Source organism: Oncorhynchus tshawytscha, linkage group LG09 (assembly GCF_018296145.1).
Source record: "Oncorhynchus tshawytscha isolate Ot180627B linkage group LG09, Otsh_v2.0, whole genome shotgun sequence".
Taxonomy (NCBI): Eukaryota; Metazoa; Chordata; class Actinopteri; order Salmoniformes; family Salmonidae; genus Oncorhynchus; species Oncorhynchus tshawytscha.
The window spans coordinates 44,392,787-44,416,024 of record NC_056437.1 but is presented as its reverse complement, the minus strand read 5'-3'; the positions used below and the strand labels follow the sequence as shown (position 1 = coordinate 44,416,024).

The 23,238-nt window shown below is 42.9% G+C and overlaps 1 protein-coding gene and 1 non-coding gene across 2 annotated transcripts; both read right to left on the bottom strand.

Annotated features, from left to right (window-relative positions):
* Nucleotides 1-1,116: 1,116 nt before the first annotated feature.
* LOC112258004 (heat shock cognate 70 kDa protein-like) lies at nucleotides 1,117-10,990 on the bottom strand. Its single transcript, XM_024432039.2, has 9 exons — nucleotides 10,858-10,990; nucleotides 8,423-8,632; nucleotides 7,977-8,182; nucleotides 3,775-3,927; nucleotides 2,774-3,329; nucleotides 2,345-2,547; nucleotides 1,945-2,143; nucleotides 1,611-1,843; nucleotides 1,117-1,524 (listed from the first exon to the last, which is right to left on the bottom strand). Exons 2-9 carry the CDS (start codon nucleotides 8,625-8,627, stop codon nucleotides 1,318-1,320), a joined length of 1,962 nt encoding a protein of 653 aa, XP_024287807.1. The 5' UTR covers nucleotides 8,628-8,632; nucleotides 10,858-10,990; the 3' UTR covers nucleotides 1,117-1,317.
* LOC112259520 lies at nucleotides 2,611-2,704 on the bottom strand. The gene has a single exon (XR_002954869.1). It is a non-coding gene; the product is annotated as a small nucleolar RNA SNORD14 (small nucleolar RNA).
* Nucleotides 10,991-23,238: the final 12,248 nt, after the last annotated feature.

Below are 23,238 nucleotides of genomic sequence, written 5' to 3'. Positions count from 1 at the left end.
AATTTTGAACAGAACCCTGGATGGAATTATGTGATCCTTAACCCATAGGGAGTTCCGCCCAGTTGACTACTTAAAAATGGTGAAAGTCCTCAATTGTGCTGCCCATGCGAAAGCAAACATTTTGGCACTAGTCTTCTAGCTCTATCAAGAACTAGGGAAAATACATTTAGCATAACCTGATACCCCAGGTAGGCAGAGTATGCACATTTTAGGCCTTTTGAAGGCCCTCGGATCAAATCTCCCACTTAGTCTTAGTCTCAACTGTAGCGAGTTAGAATAAACAAGGTTCCATTGAAAAATGTGGTTGTGCATCAGCAGTATTCCTCATGTCAGTCACTGATAGTCAATTAGCCCATGTCAGCAAATATTTTAGATTGCTAAATTAGCTGACCACTATCTAAACGTGTTGAAATCAAAACTACTGGCCCCATTGATTTTGTTAGGCAGTCTCACTCATATATTCAAAACATTTCTCTCCAACCTATGGCAAAATGTGTAGAATGCAGGTAATTAGTAATACAATTGCAAAATCCTCTGCCCCTTGGCAAAATGTGTAAAATTGAAGCAAATTTGCTTTAAAACTGAAACTTTTTCTCTACACCCCATGACAATGGAGAATTGCACAACATTAACTCTAAAAATGTCTAAAATGTTTTGCTTGCAATATGGGGGAAGAGTGAGGTATGGAAGTGGGTATGTGGCATGGAGGTTTGGTCTGTACCAAACCTCCATGCCAAAACTACTTATTTCTGGCAGACCTCAGACAAGAATAACCAAATGGTCTACTCACTGCATCTTTATTTAATGGAAACTGTTCATATGGTAAACTAAACAAAGCAGTTGTGAGATTTGGGCCTCAAAACATTGTCAATGGGTCATCGGAGTGTTAGCTACGATATATGCGACTTCGATGAGTCACCAGATTCCATTATCAGGCACTAGTAGGAATGTGCCTTGCACAAATTTGACTTATGCACACCCTCTTAGTTAGATAATTCCCCTCACAAAAAAAAAATAACTGTCCTTCTCAATCTGTGTATAAGGCAAGCCTACTTAATTTCCCTTCATTGAATTGAGGAATTGGGTGTGAAAACAAATTTTAAAAAAAGTCAAGGCCAATGACAAATAATTTATTCTCCAGGACTCAATGTAGACAAACTTTTGTTCCGTAAAATGTCAGTCTTGGACAGTGTACACCTTCAAGTATCTAAAACATACATAGCAGCTATTATCATTTCAAATTACTGACCAGCCTTGGCTTTACAGATTGGGCCACTGGGGTTATGTGCTTTGTGTTTACAGGGTAATGACATTGGTTTAATCGACTTCCTCAATGGTGGGGCCTGAGGATCCACCACCTCCAGGAGCAGCACCGGCACCGCCAGCACCTGGGAAGCCTCCGGGCATTCCTCCGGGCATACCGCCTGTCATACCACCGGCACTCTGGTACAGCTTGGTGATGATGGGGTTGCACACCTTCTCCAGCTCCTGTTGCTGGTGCTCATACTCTTCCTTCTCCGCAGTCTGAAACAAATACACAGGTTAAGATTAATTGATTTCCCTTCTTGACACATTATGGTAATAACTTAGTTTTAAAATAATGGGCACACCTGGTTCTTATCCAGCCAGGCAATGATCTCATTGCACTTGTCCAGAATCTTGGTCTTGTCCTCGTCGCTGATCTTGCCCTGCAGTTTCTCATCCTCCACGGTGGATTTCATGTTGAAAGAGTAAGACTCTAGTGAGTTCTTAGACGAGACCTTGTCACGCTGCACATCATCCTCACACTTGTACTTCTCAGCCTCCTGGACCATGCGCTCAATGTCCTCCTTGCTCAGGCGACCTGGTTAGACATTTTTTGAAGGGTTAAGTTAAGGATCATACACTATCCAAGTGTGCATATTGTAATCAAATTTCACTTTGGTCACATATGCTGTTGTTTACCTTTGTCGTTGGTGATGGTGATCTTATTCTCTTTGCCAGTGCTCTTATCAACGGCAGAGACATTGAGGATGCCATTAGCGTCAATGTCGAAGGTGACCTCAATCTGAGGAACACCGCGAGGTGCAGGGGGGATTCCAGTCAGCTCAAACTTGCCCAACAGGTTGTTATCCTTGGTCATGGCCCTCTCACCCTCATACACCTGGAGGATACAGTCAATATTAGAAAACACAGGTTTTCAAATGAGAAGTACATTTCACCAAAAACCGCTCAAGGCAATCTTTTTTGTCTTTCAACCGCTGGTGGAAACTACAAATAGCAGGAGTAAACGGCATCAGATAGTGGCCAAAGGAATGAGGAAACATTGCCCTGAAATGGACATTTCTTGCAGGCCCCCACTCACCTGAATGAGCACACCAGGCTGGTTGTCTGAGTAAGTGGTGAAGGTCTGGGTCTGCTTGGTTGGGATGGTGGTGTTACGTTTGATCAGGACGGTCATGACACCTCCAGCGGTCTCAATACCCAGGGACAGGGGTGTGACGTCCAGCAAAAGCAGGTCCTGGACATTCTCAGACTTGTCACCTGAAAGTATGGCTGCCTGGACAGCTGAAAATGAGAATGGGAGGTTAGACACGTGGAAAACCTTACTGTAGACGCACTGTGCCATTGTCGCTCAGACATCCAAGGAAGGTATTGGGCCATCTTTGGTCTTTCAACCTCTGGTGGAAACTACGAATGGCAGGATTAAACTTCATCACAGCGAAACTATTGATTTAAGGCTCATTATAGAAGCCCATTGGCCACAGAGCAAACAAGATTATCAGTGATTCACCTGCGCCATAGGCCACAGCTTCGTCGGGGTTGATGCTTTTGTTGAGCTCTTTGCCGTTGAAGAAATCTTGGAGCAGTTTCTGGATCTTGGGGATACGAGTGGAGCCTCCGACCAGGACGATGTCGTGTACCTGGGCTTTGTCCATCTTGGCGTCGCGGAGGGATTTCTCCACTGGGTCAAGGGTGCCACGGAAAAGGTCTGCATTGAGCTCCTCAAAGCGAGCCCTGGTGATGGAGGTGTAGAAGTCGATTCCCTCGTACAATGAGTCGATCTCGATGCTGGCCTGGGTGCTGGAGGACAGGGTGCGCTTTGCCCTCTCACATGCGGTGCGGAGACGGCGAACAGCCCTCTTGTTGTCGCTGATGTCTTTCTTGTACTTGCGCTTGAACTCTGCGATGAAGTGGTTGACCATGCGGTTGTCAAAGTCTTCTCCACCCAGATGAGTGTCTCCAGCAGTGGACTTGACCTCAAAGATGCCATCCTCGATGGTCAGGATGGACACGTCAAAGGTGCCGCCACCCAGATCAAAGATAAGGACATTCCTTTCAGCACCGACCTGAAACAGAGAACATTCAGTATTTGCACTTATAAAAACAAACTAGAAACCAAATGACTATGCATTTCAGGGCAAGGGGTCAATTAAGACTGAAATGTAACAAAAAAATTGCATCTATTTTCTTTGATTTCTCAAAAAAACTGAGTAGGATCTATTTATTTCAAAAGTTATTCAATTGAGTTTAAAGTTTTTTTAAATCACTTCCTGAATTAACCGCCATCAAAATCGACCCTAGCTGATGTATTCACTCCAACATCCAGGAAGGTGTTGGGCCATCTTTGGTTTTACAACCTCTGGTAGAAACTATGAATGGCAGGCATAAACTTAACCATAGGGACAAACTAGATTTAATGTGCTATCAACTAATTGAAATGAACAAATTCTTTAAAGGATCATTACAATGTCAATAAAACATAACTAGACCTCTAAAAGATATGAGTCTCACCTTCTTGTCCAAGCCATAAGCAATAGCGGCAGCAGTTGGCTCATTGATGATTCGCAAAACGTTCAGACCAGAGATTGTTCCAGCATCTTTGGTTGCTTGGCGCTGAGAGTCATTGAAGTAAGCTGGAACTGTTACAACCGCGTTTGATACAGTCTACAAAGAAAGATGGGGGGGAGAAAGGGTGGGAATGAATAGACTTATTGTCAAGAATACCCTGAAATAGACTGAACCCACCACAATTTCAAAGTGGAACATTTTTGGATGAGATCAATTTGATGGCAACCTTTTCACCCACTCAAAAAGGACAGCCAGAAGTTTGAATTCCCAATGTGTTATCACTATGCTTTCAACCATATGTAAGGTCTTAAAGCGTAACCAAATTGCAACAAAAAGTGTCTAATTTCTGGTTAAGTTGTCATCTAAATGTGTCATCACTGCACATTCAACCATTTAAAAGTTCAAATGGGAATAAAATGTGCTTCATATAATAGCACAACCAAATGACCTGGATTGCAGTTGAGATTACGAGTCATCAATTATTATAGCGATTGTGAAGATTCACCGACCTGCAACCTTTGCACACTTTCTATGATTACACAAGACGTTTATAGTTAGTAGCCTCAAAATGTGGCCATGGATGGGTTACTCCTTTAAGGTTGAATAAATACTGTTATATTAGTTTGTAAAATAGCATTAACTTCTGTTAATAGGTCCTTTACTGGATTCAAAAGTGATAATGAATTGTGTTTGGTTGTCAAAGCAAAAAATAAACATTTGAAGGAGATGTATCTTTTGTGCCACTGACAGTCTGGCTTAATTCCAGTTTGTCAACAAATGTATCATTGAGATGTTGGATTCACATCTCAATCAAAAATAAGGAATAGGACTAAATCAAACTACTGTATTTAAAGTGCATTTAAAGGTTGATTTAGTCCTGTTCTTTATCTTTTTGGTTGAGATGGAGATGAGAATCCAACAAGTTAGCACGACTAAATTAGAAATGAACCAACGCTTGAAACCCTAGGACGATACGCATTAGTGAAAATGTATATACACACAGTTGAAGTCGGATGTTTACATACACCTAGGTTGGAGTCATTAAAACTTGTTTAACCGCTCCACAAATCTCTTGTTAACAAACTATAGTTTTGGCAAGTCTGTTAGGACATCTACCTTGTGCATGAAAAGTAATTTTTCCAACAATTGTTTAGACAGATCATTTCACTGCATCACCAATTCCAGTGGGTCAGAAGTTTACATACACTAAGTTGACTGTGCCTTTACAGCTTGGGAAATTCCAGAAAATGTCATGGCTTTAGAAGCTTCTGATAGGCTAATTGACATAATTTGAATCAATTGGAGGTGTTCCTGTGGATGTATTTCAAGGCCTACCTACAAACTCAATGCCTCTTTGCTTGACAGCATGGGGGGAAAAAAATTTAAGAAATCAGCCAAGACAGAATATTTTTTTGTAGACCTCCACAAGTCTGGTTCATCCTTGGGAGCAATTTACAAACACCTGAAGGTACCACGTTCATCTGTACAAACAATAGAAAGCAAGTATAAACACCATGGGACCACAGCTGTCATACCACTCCTAAAGATGAAAATACTTTAGTGTGAATCAATCCCAGAACAGCAAAGGACCTTGAAGATCCTATAGAACATTTGTGGGCAGAACTGGAAAAAAGAAATGTGCGAGCAAGGAGGCCTACAAACCTGACTCAGTTACACCAGCTCGGTCAGGAAGAATGTGCCAAAATGCACCCAGTGGGTCAAGACAAAAAAATAAAAATTCATTGTCAACTGCATTTACTTTCAGAAAACTTAACATGTGTAAATATTTGCATGAACATAAGATTCAACAATTGAGACAAACTGAACAAGTTACGCAGAAATGTTTTTATGTTTCCCTGAACAGGGGGGGGGGGCTGCATTAAGAACAGCAGTGCATCTCATGGACTGCACCAGATTTGCCATTTATTGCTGTGAGATGGCGGCACCCCCCCCCACACACACACACAAAGGCACCTTAACCCTAACAGCAAACAAGTCCCAGACGTTGAGAGCCGGGCTCGTCACTGGCCATGGCAGGACACTGACATTCCGGGTCTTGCAGGAAATCAGGCAGAGCGAGCAGTATGGCTGGTGGCATTGTCATGCTGGAGGGTCTGGTCAGGATGAGCCTGCAGGAAGGGTACCACATGGAGGAAGGAGGATGTCTTCCCTGTAATGCACAGCATTGAGATTGCCTGCAATGACAACAAGCTCAGCCCGGGTGATGCTGTGACACACCACCCCAGACCATGAAGGACCCTCCACCTCAATCAATCCCGCTCCAGAGTACAGGCCTCAGTGTAATGCTCATTCTTTCAATGATAAATGCAAATCCGACCATCACCCCTGGTGAGACTAAACCGCGACTCGTCAGTGAAGAGCACTTTTTGCCAGTCCTGTCTGGTCCAGCAACGGTGGATTTGTGCCCATTGGTGACGTTGTTGCCGGTGATGACCTGTCTTACAACAGGCCTACAAGCCCTCAGTCCAGCCTCTCTCAGCCTATTGCAGACAGTCTGAGCACTGATGAGGGATTGTACGTTCCAGGTGTAACTTGGGCAGTTGCCATCCTGTACCTGTCCCGCAGGTGTGATGTTTGGATGTACCGGTCCTGTGCAGATGTTACGTGGTCTGCCACTGCGAGGATGATCAACTGTCCATCCTGTAGCGCCGTCGTCTCACAGAACGGACATTGCCATTTATTGCCCTGGCCACATATGCAGTCCTCATGCCTCCTTGCGGCATGCCTAAAGGACTTTCACGCAGATGAGCAGGGACCATGGGCATCTTCCCCCCCAGCGTCAGTAGAAAGGCCTCTTTAGTGTCCTAAGTTTTCATAACTGTGACCTTAATTGCCTACCTTCTGTAAGAGTCTTAACGACCATTCCACAGGTGCATGTTCATTAATCTTATGGTTCATTGACCAAGCATGGGAAACAGTGTTTAAACCCTTTACAATGAAGTTATGGACATTTAATAATTATCTTTGAAAGACAGAGTCCTGAAAAAAGGGACATTTGTTTTTTTGCTGAGATATATATATATATACACAGTTACATATCAGCATATTCTTTAAGAGATCGTACTGTGCTAATGATACGCTAGGTTCGGCTAGATAAACTCCAGTAGTTCCCTTCATAACTTGTTCTCAATCAAGGTTAACTGGGAGCATGATTTCAGCACTTATTTCCATCAAAACTGATGACGCGCTCGTCCCTCTGCAGAAGACATATGGTGAACAATATGTTCAGAACGTCGAATCGCAATAAAATCAGTATCGAATCGCAATGCATATAGAACCGAGAGTCAAGACAGATTCTATCAGCACTTACGCAGCGTGATAATATTGTAATGCGAGGGCCCTTGCAATTGCCAGCCCTAATATGTATTGTCTATTTTTTTTGTTGAACCCTGGGTAGAATTTAAAATCAGTAGCTGTTGATGACTTTGCATATGCTATATAGGCCTAAATTGTATACATATCATTAATGAAAGTATGGTTACATTTCATTTGCTTTGTTAAATCTACCGTTTAGAATGACTTGGACAGCAACAGTACATCCATTTAGTTAAGGGATCTCCAAATCTCACGATAGCACATTGGTAGTGATTGTCTGTGACAATTATCAAAGTGTTGCTTGGTTAAAACCCTAGATGGGAGTCCAAATGGATAGCTGTAGATAGATTAACTCGCCATTAGGAGGTGCTGCCCAGCCTGTTTTTTTCTGATTGTGAATAAAATGTAGAAAACCTGAGAGTTTCAAATCAAATTTTATTGATCACATACATGTTATTGTAGCGAAATGCTTGAGTTAAAAAAAATAATAATCCTGGCTGTATGTAATAACAATTCTGGTCTAATGTAAGAAATAAACTAATTATACTGCAAAGTTGCCTAGGGGCTAGGAGCATGGCTGCCCTCTCTACCGGCACCATTTTCTCAAAGGTACAAATGCAACATATTTTATACAAGGTTTGTCTATTTTAAAATTGGTTACCATAATCCTGTGGTTGAAATTTCACCATCAAAACAGTTGATGACTTAATACATTGGATTTGAAGTTATCACAATACATTGACAAATTACATCGAAACAATGTTGAGTAAACCAGTTGGTGCCCAGTGGGCAATGCATTTCAAACTCACCTTCCCGAGGTAGGCCTCTGCAATCTCCTTCATCTTGACCAACACCATGGAGGAGATTTCCTCAGGGTAGAAGCTCTTGGTCTCGCCTTTGTATTCAACCTCCACTTTGGGGCGTCCGCTGTCACTGATGACGTTGAAAGGCCAGTGCTTCATGTCGGATTGAACCACGGTATCCTCAAACCTTCTGCCAATCAAACGCTTAGCATCTGGAATACACAAATAAAAGTCTTAATGAGTGCATTATAGACATACTCCAATCATACCAACTGACCTTTGGTTTCTCACTCAGACATCCAAGGAAGATACTAGAACCATGTTTGGTTATAAAACCTCTAGTGGAAACAAATGTCAGGAATCAACTGAATCTAAGTGAAACAAGTTATATCGTCAAATTTAACCATCATTAAAACACACACCTTCAATGACATCTAGCAGAACAAACTTACCAAAAACTGTGTTGCAGGGGTTCATGGCAACCTGATTCTTAGCAGCATCACCAATGAGCCTCTCAGAGTCAGTGAAGGCAACGTAGCTTGGAGTGGTCCTGTTGCCCTGGTCGTTGGCAATGATTTCAACCTTGCCATGCTGGAACACACCCACGCAGGAGTAGGTGGTCCCGAGATCGATGCCGACCGCTGTTCCCTTAGACATGGTTACTGTGACAAGAGAAATAAATATGTAATGCTGAGAAGTCTTATCAATAGGTGGCAGTCATGATCACTCAAGGTAAAGTATGAGACTTGGACTGTGGATTATGAGTCACACCAAAGATCATAGAGCAACTTCCTATGGGGAAATACGCTGACTCATTCAATTCCTAAGAATGGTGACTAATCCTGTTCGAGGAAAAGTAATAGGCATTCAGTGTCATACCGGAGCTGGCATTGGATGGGCCAGACAGACATCTTAGGCAGGGCAAAAGGCATATGCATGGTGCCCTGCCTGGCTGAATCCCAATTTACCCACTTCGCCTCCCCATCTGCGCATTCACCGCTGCCATTTGCACAAGCGTCCCAAAGTTGAGGGAGTGAAAATTATTGAGGGTGTAGGGGCTAATTAGACACTCAGTTGGCCAATTCGATGTGCTATCCCGACAGGCACTGCAATATATTTGGAGTTTCATAAAAAAGAACGGAGAGACGTGCCTCATGTCACGTGCATTTGTTCATGTCTGATCTCGAGACACGACACATGTAACTGATGAATGATGCTCCCGAGTGGCGCAGTGGTCTAAGACACTGCATCTCAGTGCAAGTAGTATCACTGCAGTACCTGGTTTGAATCCAGGCTGCATCACATCCAGCCGTGATTCGGAGTCCCATAGGGCAGTGCACAATTGGCCCAGCGTCGTTCGGGTTTGGCCGGGTAGGTCGTCATTGTAAATAAGGATTTGTAATTAACTGACTTATCTAGTTAAATAAAAGATGAAATACTTCAAATTAAATGTTACTGAGGTTTTATAGCTTGTAAAATGACAGGGGGGATTATTTCATATTTATTTCAGGCTGGTTTTATTATTAAAAAGTGGAACATTAACTGTATCATTCAAGTCAGGGTGTGTCCCAAATTTGATGGGTTTCTTGATCCAATCGCCACTCAAATTTGATGGGTTTCTTGATCCAATCGCCACTCGTTGGAAGTCACCCTCAGTTTCATCAGCCACACCTTCCGAGCGAGGGGGTGGTTTGGGATTCCCAACGGACCATTGTAAAGGCTAGGCAACCATTAGCCTATTCATAGATACTAACTACCGTTAGCGCCTATTGATGAAGGCATCTTCTACCTGGAGGACTTTTGTTAAGAGTCCTGACGCGTGCTCTAAACATTAACATGCGTCAATTGCGGAAAATATATTTCATATCAGCAATAATTTTAATAAAACAAATTACTTCAATATTGTTTTTATAATTACTACAACTTCATAGGCTGTGTTCCCACACAGCCATATCTCCATGTTACAGCGATTGTTTACGGAAGACAGACGACACACAGCTATTTAAACATCTAGCATGCTCAAACACCTGTGTATATGGGTAACTGGGAGGAAGTGTAGCGGAAGTGTTTGCTGAGATGAAAGAAGGACCATCCGTTTCAAAAAAACTTTCGCAAGCGATTATTGACTTTCCTAAAAAACAGTATCGGCATTGTACTTCACAAGTGGCCAGCAGCTGGCGCCGAAAACTATATGGAGAGAAAGGTTTGCGAGAGCTCCGCTACTGCAGTTCCATGGAGGAATTCACCATGTAGCATGAGGTTCATATAATTGTGATGGCAGTTGGAAGAGTAATATCCAATGGCATACAAGCCCGTAGGTAAAGACTGTGTAATGGCGCACGTATAGGTCTCCATTTAATAGAAAAACTTCAATACCAGTGAACACAACACCATTCAGCCTAATATTATTATCTGTTATTTGGAATGTCTTGCCTTGGCATCATTCCCCTTTCACCCAGGTTGGCATAGTTCGTCAACGCGATTAATCTAGGATGATCCCTGACCATCTGGGAAGGGGGAGGCACGTGCTTTACACCCTCCCCAACCCGGCTCCTGAAGGACAACGCTGAGTGCTGCAGTACAGCTGGCTCCGCAGCCAAGCGCATTAAAATTGCGGCCATTTCACTGGTAGGCTATAACATTTTCTACAGACGAATGTGGCATCAAAGGCTGTCGTCTCGTAGAATTGTTGAATAGAGCTACAGTGAACATAACAATATTAACATAAATAATCTTAAATCGACAAATAAGTATATTACATCTAATAAGGACACACTGATACCGAAGCGAATATATAAACAATTGTAGGAAAAATACAACACGTTACATATGCCTATAACTGGCAATGACGTAGGCTATAACAGATTAAAATATTTCCTTTCATTACCTGGATGTGATGTAGGCAATTCTGTATGAAAACTGTTCAGTCTCCGCTACCCGATGAATGAGAAAAGAAGATGCCGGCGAAAGCGTTCATGTATCTTCCGGATAACTTGTGAACCAATCAGCTTCCAAGAACTCCTCTCTCACCTGCCTGTAAAAATTCTGCACTTCTAGTACGTTCTAGCAGTCAAAATGATCTACAATCAGAATTTAACCACTATTGTTCAATGCGGAATGCGTTATATGGCCACATGTAAGGAATCAACCAGCACTAGGATCAGTTGTAAAAAAAATTATACCCCTCAACGCATTGATTGGTTGAAATCTAGCTCGTGTGTTGCATAAATCACTTGAAAAAAGACGAAGGTCGGTTGAGGATGATATAATCCCGGAAATAGCAAGAGAATATTCCAGAGCTGTCCTAATCAATTTACTGGCACGGTGTCAAAATAGTCTGACCCACTGAACTGTAGGCCTATATTTAAATAGCAAATTTGAGTCCCTGAAATTGAGTTTGAACTGTGCATTTATTGAACAAAATCAAAATAACATCAATACTAAAATGTTTGAGGAAGGAAATATAACAATATGCAGGTTACCACTGACCCAGGTTTATTCCACAAAAGCAAATTTTTTTTTAAAGAACAAATATAATGGAAATGGCAGATATAGGATACATTTTTGAAAGATCAACAACATATTTCTTTGTTTTACATGGGTGGATTTTTTGTTTGTCAAATTTTGGAAACGTTTTTATAATAAATTACGTTTCCCAGTAAGAAAAATGACACATTTTAGGCATATTTTCCAGACATGGACATCCTATGCATTTTAGGTGCTGAATCATAGGTGAAAAGGTGTCTTTTCCACATGTCAAAAATATGTATTTTGCGGACGTTGAAATATAAGTGCATTTTAGAGTTAGTCCGGACCGTATCAAAAATCTACGTCCTTGGACGTTGAAACCAAGGCCAGTCCAGACTGCACCACACAAAGACAGCTGGTCTGGACAGCACCAAAAAAAGATGTCCGAAAGACGTCGCCATCGGTAAACGCTTAATGGGATGTCACGGCCCCAATGTTTCTGTAAGAAATCCATAACCTAATATGTAAACATAAGGCGATAGTGAGCAATTGACAGTGAGCTGTGAGCAAAATAACTAGGCGGGAAGTTGACAAAGGCTTATTAATAAATTATGTTTTTATGGTTGCAGTCCTCAAAGAATGAATTGCATTGAATCAAAATAATTAGATCCAATGATTTACCGCCTGTAGGAAGGAGTGCAGAAATTTTAATTCTAAATGCCTACTGCTTACAATATCAACATTTTTCAAAAAAAAAAAATGTCTTTGCAGGATAAGGATTGTCCCGACTTTCAAGAATGCCTGAATTGCTTTGCCTTGCTTTTCTGGTTGGCTGAATGTAAGTTTCACAGTTCAATTATTTTAGGAGTGCAAATTTCATCATGGCATGGACTTTGGTGATACATTGGCACGTGAATTATTAGAATATGGCAAATATTAGTAAATTCTTGCATTCTACCAATGCTGGTTTTCGTGGGCTACCCGATACATGAAAGATAGGTGGAAAGGCATACCGGCTTTTTTGCCTAAATGGGTAATGGAAACACTTTTAAAATTGTATTTAACCTTTATTTAACTAGGCAAGTCAGTTAAGAAAATAATATTATTTTACAATGACCGTCAACCCAGACCAAACCCTCTCCTAACCAGAGACTCTGGGTTCGCGCCCAGGCTCTGTCGTGACCGGCCGCGACCGGGAGGTCCGTGGAGCGATGCACAATTGGCCTATCGTCGTCCGGGTTAGGGAGGGTTTGGCCGGTAGGGATAACCTTGTCTCATTGCGCACCAGCGACTCCTGTGGCGGGCTGGGCGCAGTGCGCGCCTAACCAAGGTTGCCAGGTGCACGGTGTTTCCTCCGACACATTGGTGCAGCTGGATTCCGGGTTGGATGCGCTGTGTTAAGAAGCAGTGCTGCTTGGTTGGGTTGTGTATCGGAGGACGCATGACTTTCAACCTTCGTCTCTCCCGAGCCCGTATGGGAGTTGTAGCGATGAGACAAGATAGTAGCTACTAACAATTGGATACCACGAAATTGGGAAAAAAAGGGGTAAAATAAAAAAATTAAAATAAAAAACAATATAGTTAATTATAAAATGGGTTGTTTGGATCCTGGATGCTAATTGGTTGATAGCAGGGAGTTATAGTGCCACAATCCCCACATTCTCCGGGTAATGCTCGTTAACAGTTCCATCAGATGTATCAATGCGCATCCACTGTCCAACAGCCCAGCCTGTCAATTTATGAACTTAATCCCCCCTGGAAAAAAATGTCTAGACAATATTTCCCCATGCTAATAGACTGGTTACTTCCGGCGCCGACAGAGATGGCCGCCTCGCTTCGCGTTCCTAGGAAACTATGCAGTTTTTTGTTTTTTTACGTGTTATTTCTTACACTAGTACCCCAGGTCATCTTAGGTTTCATTACATACAGCCGAGAAGAACTACTGAATATAAGATCAGCGTCAACTCACCATCAGTACGACCAAGAATATGTTTTTCGCGATGCGGATCCTGTGTTCTGCCTTACAACCAGTGCAACGGAGTGGATTACATGCAGCGACCCAAAAAAACGACTCAGAAAAAGAGGGAAACGAAGCGGTCTTCTGGTCAGACTCCGGAGACGGGCACACCGTGCACCACTCCCTAGCATTCTTCTTGCCAATGTCCAGTCTCTTGACAACAAGGTTGATGAAATCCGAGCAAGGGTAGCATTCCAGAGGGACATCAGAGACTGTAACGTTCTCTGCTTCACGGAAACATGGCTAACTGGAGAGACGCTATCCGAAGTCCACGCATCGCGCCGACAGAAACAAACATCTTTCTGGTAAGAAGAGGGGCGGGGGCGTATGCCTTATGACTAACGTGACATGGTGTGATGAAAGAAACATACAGGAACTCAAATCCTTCTGTTCACCTGATTTAGAATTCCTCACAATCAAATGTAGACCGCATTATCTACCAAGAGAATTCTCTTCGATTATAATCACAGCCGTATATATCCCCCCCCAAGCAGACACATCGATGGCTCTGAACGAACTTTATTTAACTCTCTGCAAACTGGAAACGATTTATCCGGAGGCTGCATTCATTGTAGCTGGGGATTTTAACAAGGCTAATCTGAAAACAAGACTCCCTAAATTTTATCAGCATATCGATTGCGCAACCAGGGGTGGAAAGACCCTGGATCATTGTTACTCTAACTTCCGCGACGCATATAAGGCCCTGCCCCGCCCCCTTTCGGAAAAGCTGACCACGACTCCATTTTGTTGATCCCTGCCTACAGACAGAAACTAAAACAAGAGGCTCCCACGCTGAGGTCTGTCCAACGCTGGTCCGACCAAGCTGACTCCACACTCCAAGACTGCTTCCATCACGTGGACTGGGAGATGTTTCGTATTGCGTCAGACAACAACATTGACGAATACGCTGATTCGGTGTGCGAGTTCATTAGAACGTGCGTTGAAGATGTCGTTCCCATAGCAACGATTAAAACATTCCCTAACCAGAAACCGTGGATTGATGGCAGCATTCGTGTGAAACTGAAGGCGCGAACCACTGCTTTTAATCAGGGCAAGGTGTCTGGTAACATGACTGAATACAAACAGTGCAGCTATTCCCTCCGCAAGGCTATCAAACAAGCTAAGCGCCAGTACAGAGACAAAGTAGAATCTCAATTCAACGGCTCAGACACAAGAGGCATGTGGCAGGGTCTACAGTCAATCATGGACTACAGGAAGAAACCCAGCCCAGTCACGGACCAGGATGTCTTGCTCCCAGGCAGACTAAATAACTTTTTTGCCCGCTTTGAGGACAATACAGTGCCACTGTCACGGCCTGCAACGAAAACATGCGGTCTCTCCTTCACTGCAGCCGAAGTGAGTAAGACATTTAAACGTGTTAACCCTCGCAAGGCTGCAGGCCCAGACGGCATCCCCAGCCGCGCCCTCAGAGCATGCGCAGACCAGCTGGCCGGTGTGTTTACGGACATATTCAATCAATCCCTATACCAGTCTGCTGTTCCCACATGCTTCAAGAGGGCCACCATTGTTCCTGTTCCCAAGAAAGCTAAGGTAACTGAGCTAAACGACTACCGCCCGTAGCACTCACATCCGTCATCATGAAGTGCTTTGAGAGTCTAGTCAAGGACCATATCACCTCCACCCTACCTGACACCCTAGACCCACTCCAATTTGCTTACCGCCCAAATAGGTCCACAGACGATGCAATCTCAACCACACTGCACACTGCCCTAACCCATCTGGACAAGAGGAATACCTATGTGAGAATGCTGTTCATCGACTACAGCTCGGCATTCAACACCATAGTACCCTCCAAGCTCGTCATCAAGCTCGAGACCCTGGGTCTCGACCCCGCCCTGTGCAACTGGGTACTGGACTTCCTGACGGGCCGCCCCCAGGTGGTGAGTGTAGGCAACAACATCTCCTCCCCGCTGATCCTCAACACTGGGGCCCCACAAGGGTGCGTTCTGAGCCCTCTCCTGTACTCCCTGTTCACCCACGACTGCGTGGCCACGCACGCCTCCAACTCAATCATCAAGTTTGCGGACGACACAACAGTGGTAGGCTTGATTACCAACAACGACGAGACGGCCTACAGGGAGGAGGTGAGGGCCCTCGGAGTGTGGTGTCAGGAAAATAACCTCACACTCAACGTCAACAAAACTAAGGAGATGATTGTGGACTTCAGGAAACAGCAGAGGGAACACCCCCATCCACATCGATGGAACAGTAGTGGAGAGGGTAGCAAGTTTTAAGTTCCTCGGCATACACATCACAGACAAACTGAATTGGTCCACTCACACAGACAGCATCGTGAGGAAGGCGCAGCAGCGCCTCTTCAACCTCAGGAGGCTGAAGAAATTCGGCTTGTCACCAAAAGCACTCACAAACTTCTACAGATGCACAATCGAGAGCATCCTGGCGGGCTGTATCACCGCCTGGTATGGCAACTGCACCGCCCTCAACCGTAAGGCTCTCCAGAGGGTAGTGAGGTCTGCACAACGCATCACCGGGGGCAAACTACCTGCCCTCCAGGACACCTACACCACCCGATGCTACAGGAAGGCCATAAAGATCATCAAGGACATCAACCACCCGAGCCACTGCCTGTTCACCCCGCTGTCATCCAGAAGGCGAGGTCAGTACAGGTGCATCAAAGCTGGGACCGAGAGACTGAAAAACAGCTTCTATCTCAAGGCCATCAGACTGTTAAACAGCCACCACTAACATTGAGTGGCTACTGCCAACACACTGTCAATGACACTGACTCTACTCCAGCCACTTTAATAATGGGAATTGATGGGAAATGATGTAAATATATCACTAGCCACTTTAAACAATGCTACCTTATATAATGTTACTTACCCTACATTATTCAACTCATATGCATACGTAGATATTGTACTCTATATCATCGACTGCATCCTTATGTAATACATGTATCACTAGCCACTTTAACTATGCCACTTGGTTTACATACTCATCTCTTATGTATATACTGTACTCGATATCATCTACTGTATCTTGCCTATGCTGCTCTGTACCATCACTCATTCATATATCCTTATGTACATATTCTTTATCCCCTTACACTGTGTATAAGACAGTAGTTTTTTGGAATTGTTAGTTATATTACTTGTTCGTTATTACTGCATTGTCGGAACTAGAAGCACAAGCATTTCGCTACACTCGCATTAACATCTGCTAACCATGTGTATGTGACAAATAAAATTTGATTTGATTTGATTTGATTTGATTTGGTTGGTTGTTTAGCAACAAAACTGAAGTGTACACAACTATGGGGTAGATGGGGTTGGCTTAGACTGTGGACAACATGTGAACTATAATTAGTCTCCAAATGTTTATTGAAAACATAAATACATTTGCAAAAAGAGCACATGTTGTCTCTCAAATAGATCGTTACAGTTGTTAGTGAGCTGGCTAGCGAATTTGAGCCATAATAGCATAGACATGACATCAGTCAAAACACCTCAAAACAAGACATGGTATTAATAAGAAGCTACAACTGTCGAAACGAGCCACCTACGATTCCCCACAAGGCAGCTTCTTGTCATTGTTGCTAAGCTATCTGACCAGAATCATAACAATGCACACCTTCCGGCCAAGTCGATGCTTGCACATAATTTTCGTAACATTTACAGCCAACCCATCTATAGAATAGGATTTGGTTTGCAACAGTTGGGGTTTGTCTAAAACAGGTGTAGGCAACTACACTGAACAAAAGTGCATTTGGAAAATATTCAGACCCCTTGACTTTTTCCTCATTTTATTACATTACAGCCTTTTTCTAAAATGGATAAAATAAAGTAAAACAGAAATATCTTATTTACATAATTATTCAGAGCCTTTGCTATACAACTTGATTGGAGTCACCTGTGATAAATTCAATTGATTGGACATTATTTGGAAAGGCACACACCTGTCCCACAGTTGACAGTGCATGTCAGAGCAAAAACCAAGCCATTAGGTCAAAGGAATTGTCCATAGAGCTCAGAGACAGGATTGTGTCGAGGCACAGATCTGGGGAAATTTTTACAGTATTGAAGGTCCCCAAGAACACAGTGGCCTCCTTCATTCTTAAATGGAAGAAGTTTGGAACCACCAAGACTCTTCCTAGAGCAGGCCGCCTGGCCAAACTGAGCAATCGGGGGAGAAGGGCCTTGGTCAAGGAGGTGACCAAGAACCCGATGGTCATTCTGACAGAGCTCCCGAGTTCTGTGATTGCCCTTGGGGACAGGCCAAATTTCTTCACCATCCTGAGGTTGAAGAGTCACTGTCATGCCTTCTTCACTATGGTGTCCTTGTGATTAGACCATTTCAGCTTCTCTGAGATGTGTACCCCAAGGAATTTAAAGTTATTGACCATCTCCATGGCTCTCACATGCTGGTTTTCTATCTTGAAATGTTGTGCGTCCATTGAACATAACATCTACATTTGGAATCAGATGTGTCCGTGTGTGTGTGGTGATGACAAAGTGTATAGTATTGGGCTTCAACATCAAGTTCAGACAGCACAACACTATAGTGGGCAGATCTTAGTGAATCAGCATAAGTTACTAGTGGGTGAGGCATATCCAGCCAATCGCTCAGACGAGCTCCAGGTAGCTGTTTTTGCGGTCCGGATTAGCGTTCCACTCCTCGAAAGCGGCAGCTCTAACCTTTAGCTCAGTACAGATGTTGCCTGTAATCCATGGGATCCATGGGATATGTACGTAAGGTCACTGTGGGGAAGACATTGTCGATGTACTTATTAATGAAGTCAGTGACTGATGTGGTAAACTCCTTGATGCCATCGGATGAATAATGGAACATATACCAGTCTGTGCTAGTGAAACAGTCCTGTAGCTTAGCAACTGCTTCAACATATCACTTTTGTGTTGAGCGCGTCAATGGTACTTCCTGTTTGAGATTTTGCTTGTAAGCAAAACACCAGTCTCAACGTCAACAGTGAAGAGGCGACTCCGGGATTCTGGCCTTCTAGGCAGAGTTGCAAAGAAAAAGCCATATCTCATACTGGCCAATAAAAAGAAAAGATTAAGATCGGCAAAAAACATAGACACTAGACAGAGGAACTCTGCCTAGAAGGCCAGCATCCCGGAATCGCCTCTTCACTGTTGACGTTGAGACTGGTGTTTTGCGGTTATTATTAGGACTTGTGAGGCATCTGTTTATCAAACTAGACTTGTCAAATGTACTTGTCCTCTTGCTCAGTTGTGCACTGGGGCCTCCCACTCGTCTTTCTATTCTGGTTAGAGCCAGTTTGCGCTGTTCTGTGAAGGGAGTAGTACACAGCGTAGTACGAGATCTTCAGTTTCTTGACAATTTCTCGCATGGAAAGCCTCCATTTCTCAGAACAAGAATAGACTGACAAGTTTCATTTTGAGCCTGTAATCGAACCCACAGATGCTAACGCTCCAGATACAACTAGTGTAAAGAAGGCCAGTTTTATTGCTTCTTTAATAGGCACAACAGTTTTCAGCTGTACTAACATAATTGCAAAAGGGTTTTCCCATGATCAATTAGCCTTTTAAAAGTATAAACTTGGATTAGTGTAAGGGGTGTGTACTGTCGGCAGAGAAGTCAGGCGCAGGAGAGCAAAAACTGTGTTACAGTTTAATAGTTTAATAATAAAAACTTCTGCGGAAGTTGTGACAGTACCCCCCCTTGATGCGGCTCCAGCAGCGCACCGACACCGGCCTCGGGGACGACCAGGAGGGCGAAGCACGGGGCGATCCGGACGAAGACGGTGGAACTCCTGCAGCATTGAAGGGTCCAACACGTCCTCGACCGGAACCCAGCACCTTTCCTCTGGACTGTACCCCTCACACTCCACAAGATACTGAAGGCCCCTCGCCCTTCTTTCAAAAACAAGGATATTTCTAAGTGACCCCAATCTTTTGAACGGTAGTGTATATATAGTAAAATTGGTCAGGAGCCTGTAAAACAGCTTCTATACATTGCAGCGCCATTCTCAAAATGCAGCTACTTTGCTGTTATTCTGGCTGCACTGTTTGATGTGACTGTGTTAGACATAGTTGGCTAGCTAGCAAGCAAGGGATAAGAACATTGCCAGCCAGCATGGCAACAGAATATTTAGAACACACTTCTAGGTTGTGTCCTTAGATATAGAACAAAAAGACTTCACGACTGGGTCGCATCTCTGGCAACCTTACCAATAGAATGAACGATCAGCTGGCTTGGGTAGCAACCCTAGATTTGTGTTGGGACATTATTTTTTGGAAGGATGAAATAACATTTTAATTAAAATATGTCAATCATTATTTGAATATGTTGGTAACCTGTTGTACAAAAGTAACACTACCCCCCCATCCCCATTTGAATTGATGAAATAGGTTGGTCAAAGGTTGACATGCAGAGCCACCAGTTTCCATTAACGTGTCCAGGGATTTATTTTGTACGTGTATAGAAAGTTTGCATAGAAAATGCAGTGCGTCTCCATTGAAATGATAATGCCCTCGAATCCAGTGTTTGGAGGATATATTGGCACGGTTTTCTGGCCCTTGACTAACTAACAGCTGTGCCAATATATCCTCCGAACACTGGCTTCTTGGGCCTAATCACTAAAATGAAAACACACCGCAGTAGGATATTGTCGCATCTATTTTCAATGCAAACTTTCAAAACGTCTACAAAATATATCACTGGAGAAGTGGATAGAAACATAGCTAGTGTCACATGGTAATGGTGGCTCTGCATGTCAACCTTTGACCAAGCAATTTCATCAATTCAAATGGGGGTGTTACTTTTATTCAGTATAACGGGTTACCAACATATTCAAATAGGGGGTGTTACCATATGATTGTGATATAACCAATTAGATCCCAGCAACTACATTTCTGATTAGTCAGGAGACAATACAAAAACAAATGGAAATTATTTTATTATTTTATTTTATTTTAAGCCAGCCTGACTGGGTGGTCAATGTTCAATCAGATAAAATAAAATGTGTAGTTTTATTGGTCACATACACATATTTAGCAGATGTTATTGCTGGTGTAAAGAAATGCTTGTGGAGCCATAAGTAGAGCTGTCTGTCAGTGCCATCTTGATCAATCTAGCAGGCACCCTACCCAGCCGGGTACTGCCGTGGCTTCGCCTCTAAATTTGTGTCATAAACATTTAAATTTTCTGCTAGTTTCGCGCTAGGGCGGGGCTATTGTGAAACACTTCAGTTAGCAATTTCAGCTTGTAAAAACTGTCCCTCTGGCATCTTCCACCCCTTGCACCAGGTTCAGCAATTTACCTGTCTAATACACAGTTCAGACGCCGAATTTATGGCGAGTTGAACTGAATAGAAATTGATAGCGGGCTGGCATGGTTAAGATTTAAGAGCTTTGCTTGACATACCGATCGATTTCATACAACCGCTCAACAATGCAGCAGACTTCATCGAAGGCTCGAATTCAGGCGTGACAGCGACCTCTCACAGAATTCCTCCACCTACATAACCGAGGCCATGATTGTGCTTCTGTTATGGGTGTGGTAGAGAAGCAACCTTTATTTGCATGCAATTAACATACTGTATATTAACATACAGTGCCTTCAAAAAGTATTCACACCCCTTGACTATTCCACATTTCGTTGTGTTACAGCCTGATTTTAAAATGGATTACATTTAGATTTTTGGATCACTGGCCTACACACAATAACCCATAATGTCAAAGTGGAATGATGTTTTTCGACATTTTTGTAAATCAATTTAAAAATGAATGAAATGAAATGTCTTGAGTCAATTCAACTCTTGCATTTTGTTATGGCAAGGCTAAATAAGCTCAGGAGTAAACATTTGCTTAACAAGTCACATAATACGTTGCATGGATTCACTTTGTGTGCAATAATAGTATTTAACATGATTTTTGAATGACTACCTCATCTCTGTACCCCACATATACAATTATCTGTAAGGTCCCTCAGTCCAGCAGTACATTTCAAACACAGATTCAACCACAAAGACCAGGCATATTTTCCAAGAAGGTCAAATATTCCTATATGGGTAAGAATAAAAAAAAAGCAGACAATGAATATCCCTTTGAGCATGGTGAAGTTATTAATTAGACAAACAAAGAGGTGTAATGGGTTCGCAATAAAAATATGTTGCATAAAGCTCACCTCAATATTTTTTTTTTTACTGCATCAGGGATAGCGTACACAGACTTTTAGGCTTTACAGCCTTCTTCAGTGTGTAGGTACAATTTTCTTTAATTCAAAACAGCATTTGTAAACCTGTCATGGTTCCACCTGTCACCAGAGGGCGGCAGAGACTGTCCTAGAGACATTAATGACAGTCAGGTGTGTCCTATTTACTAATTATGATTTCCCTGTAAAAATAAGTGTTTTCTGTTGTTCTTTGCTGAATATTAATCATTACCTTTAAGCATATTAATTTCCTTATCAATCCACCCTTAATGACTAAATAATACACACTGATACATCCACCGTCATATGGAATCAAAAATGTTACACAAAATCAAACAAAACGAATACATGTATTTACATCAGATTCTTATCTTCGACTGCTCTAGGCCTATATCCAATTATAACTCTTCTTTTTAGGATTTTTATTATAATCTTCATTAAAGGAACAGTCTGTCTAAACATTGAAGATAGTCTCATCTAACATTGGCTCCTCGTGGTTAAAAGAAATGGAGCCATCTCCTAGGCCTGGGCGCCTGTATTTGTCATCCCACTTGTCAGAGCTTGGAATCGGTCCATATCTCACCATCTGTTGCGTCATCGATCTCTCTAGAGTTCTGGTGATTAAACCTCTCACACATGGGACCAAACAGCATCCACACAACACCAACACACTCATACAGGTGAAAGCAGCCCACAATACAGTACTTACGATATTTTTCCATTTCCCAAACATGCTATCGAACCACCCTGTCAGGGAAGTATCCACCTCAGAGTTCTCTGCTAACTCATGAGCTAATGTGGTCAAACAAGCCAGGGCCTTGGTCACTGATCCGTCTGGAGCTGTGTTATTAAAAAATAAACGTACAGCAATGAACCCCAATCATTCTACATACCCTGCTCTTTTCTGCCAATAACATATCGAGAGTCAGTCTATTTTACCAGGTCATGAGGGAGGTGGCGGATAATTGTTCAGAGAAGTTAAGAATTTTCTCCTGTACTTCCAAACCTAAGTCAGTCACATTAACGATGAACTTTCAGCCATGAAAATCTCGGTGCCATTCTTGTATCTATAACACTGGTACTCATCAGGAGTTAAAGTGAACCGAGGTGGGTTGGCCGAGTACTTCAATCTGGCCAACCCAATCCCTGTAAAGTTATTTGCTTTCCTAGGGAATTGTTTAATGTTTACCTTCTTGATCTTCTTTGACTCCTTATTCTGTAAGTCACTCATCAGTGTATTATATAGTTTATCTTTTACTTCTTATCAATGACAACGGCGTCATATAATTAGTACCGGAAGGTGGTGGATCTGGATGTATCAGAAAGGTTACCAAGACTATGATGCAGCTCAGAGTTCCTAGTCTTCCCAAAAACCGCCAACCCTATCCTGCCCTTAGTCGATCTGCTAGGTACCACCCCTTACTCACGTCTCTAGGAGCACACACAGTGATGAAAGGTCAGGATAGGGAATCTTCGTTAAGGAGGTGACCCCTGGACCCTGTTGGTACTCGGTTCTTCTCCTGACTCTGTGTGTGAGCAGCAGTGCTTGTATGTGTACATACCCTTTTGCAGTGGGTAACGTGGACCCAAGTGACTCTCAGCTAT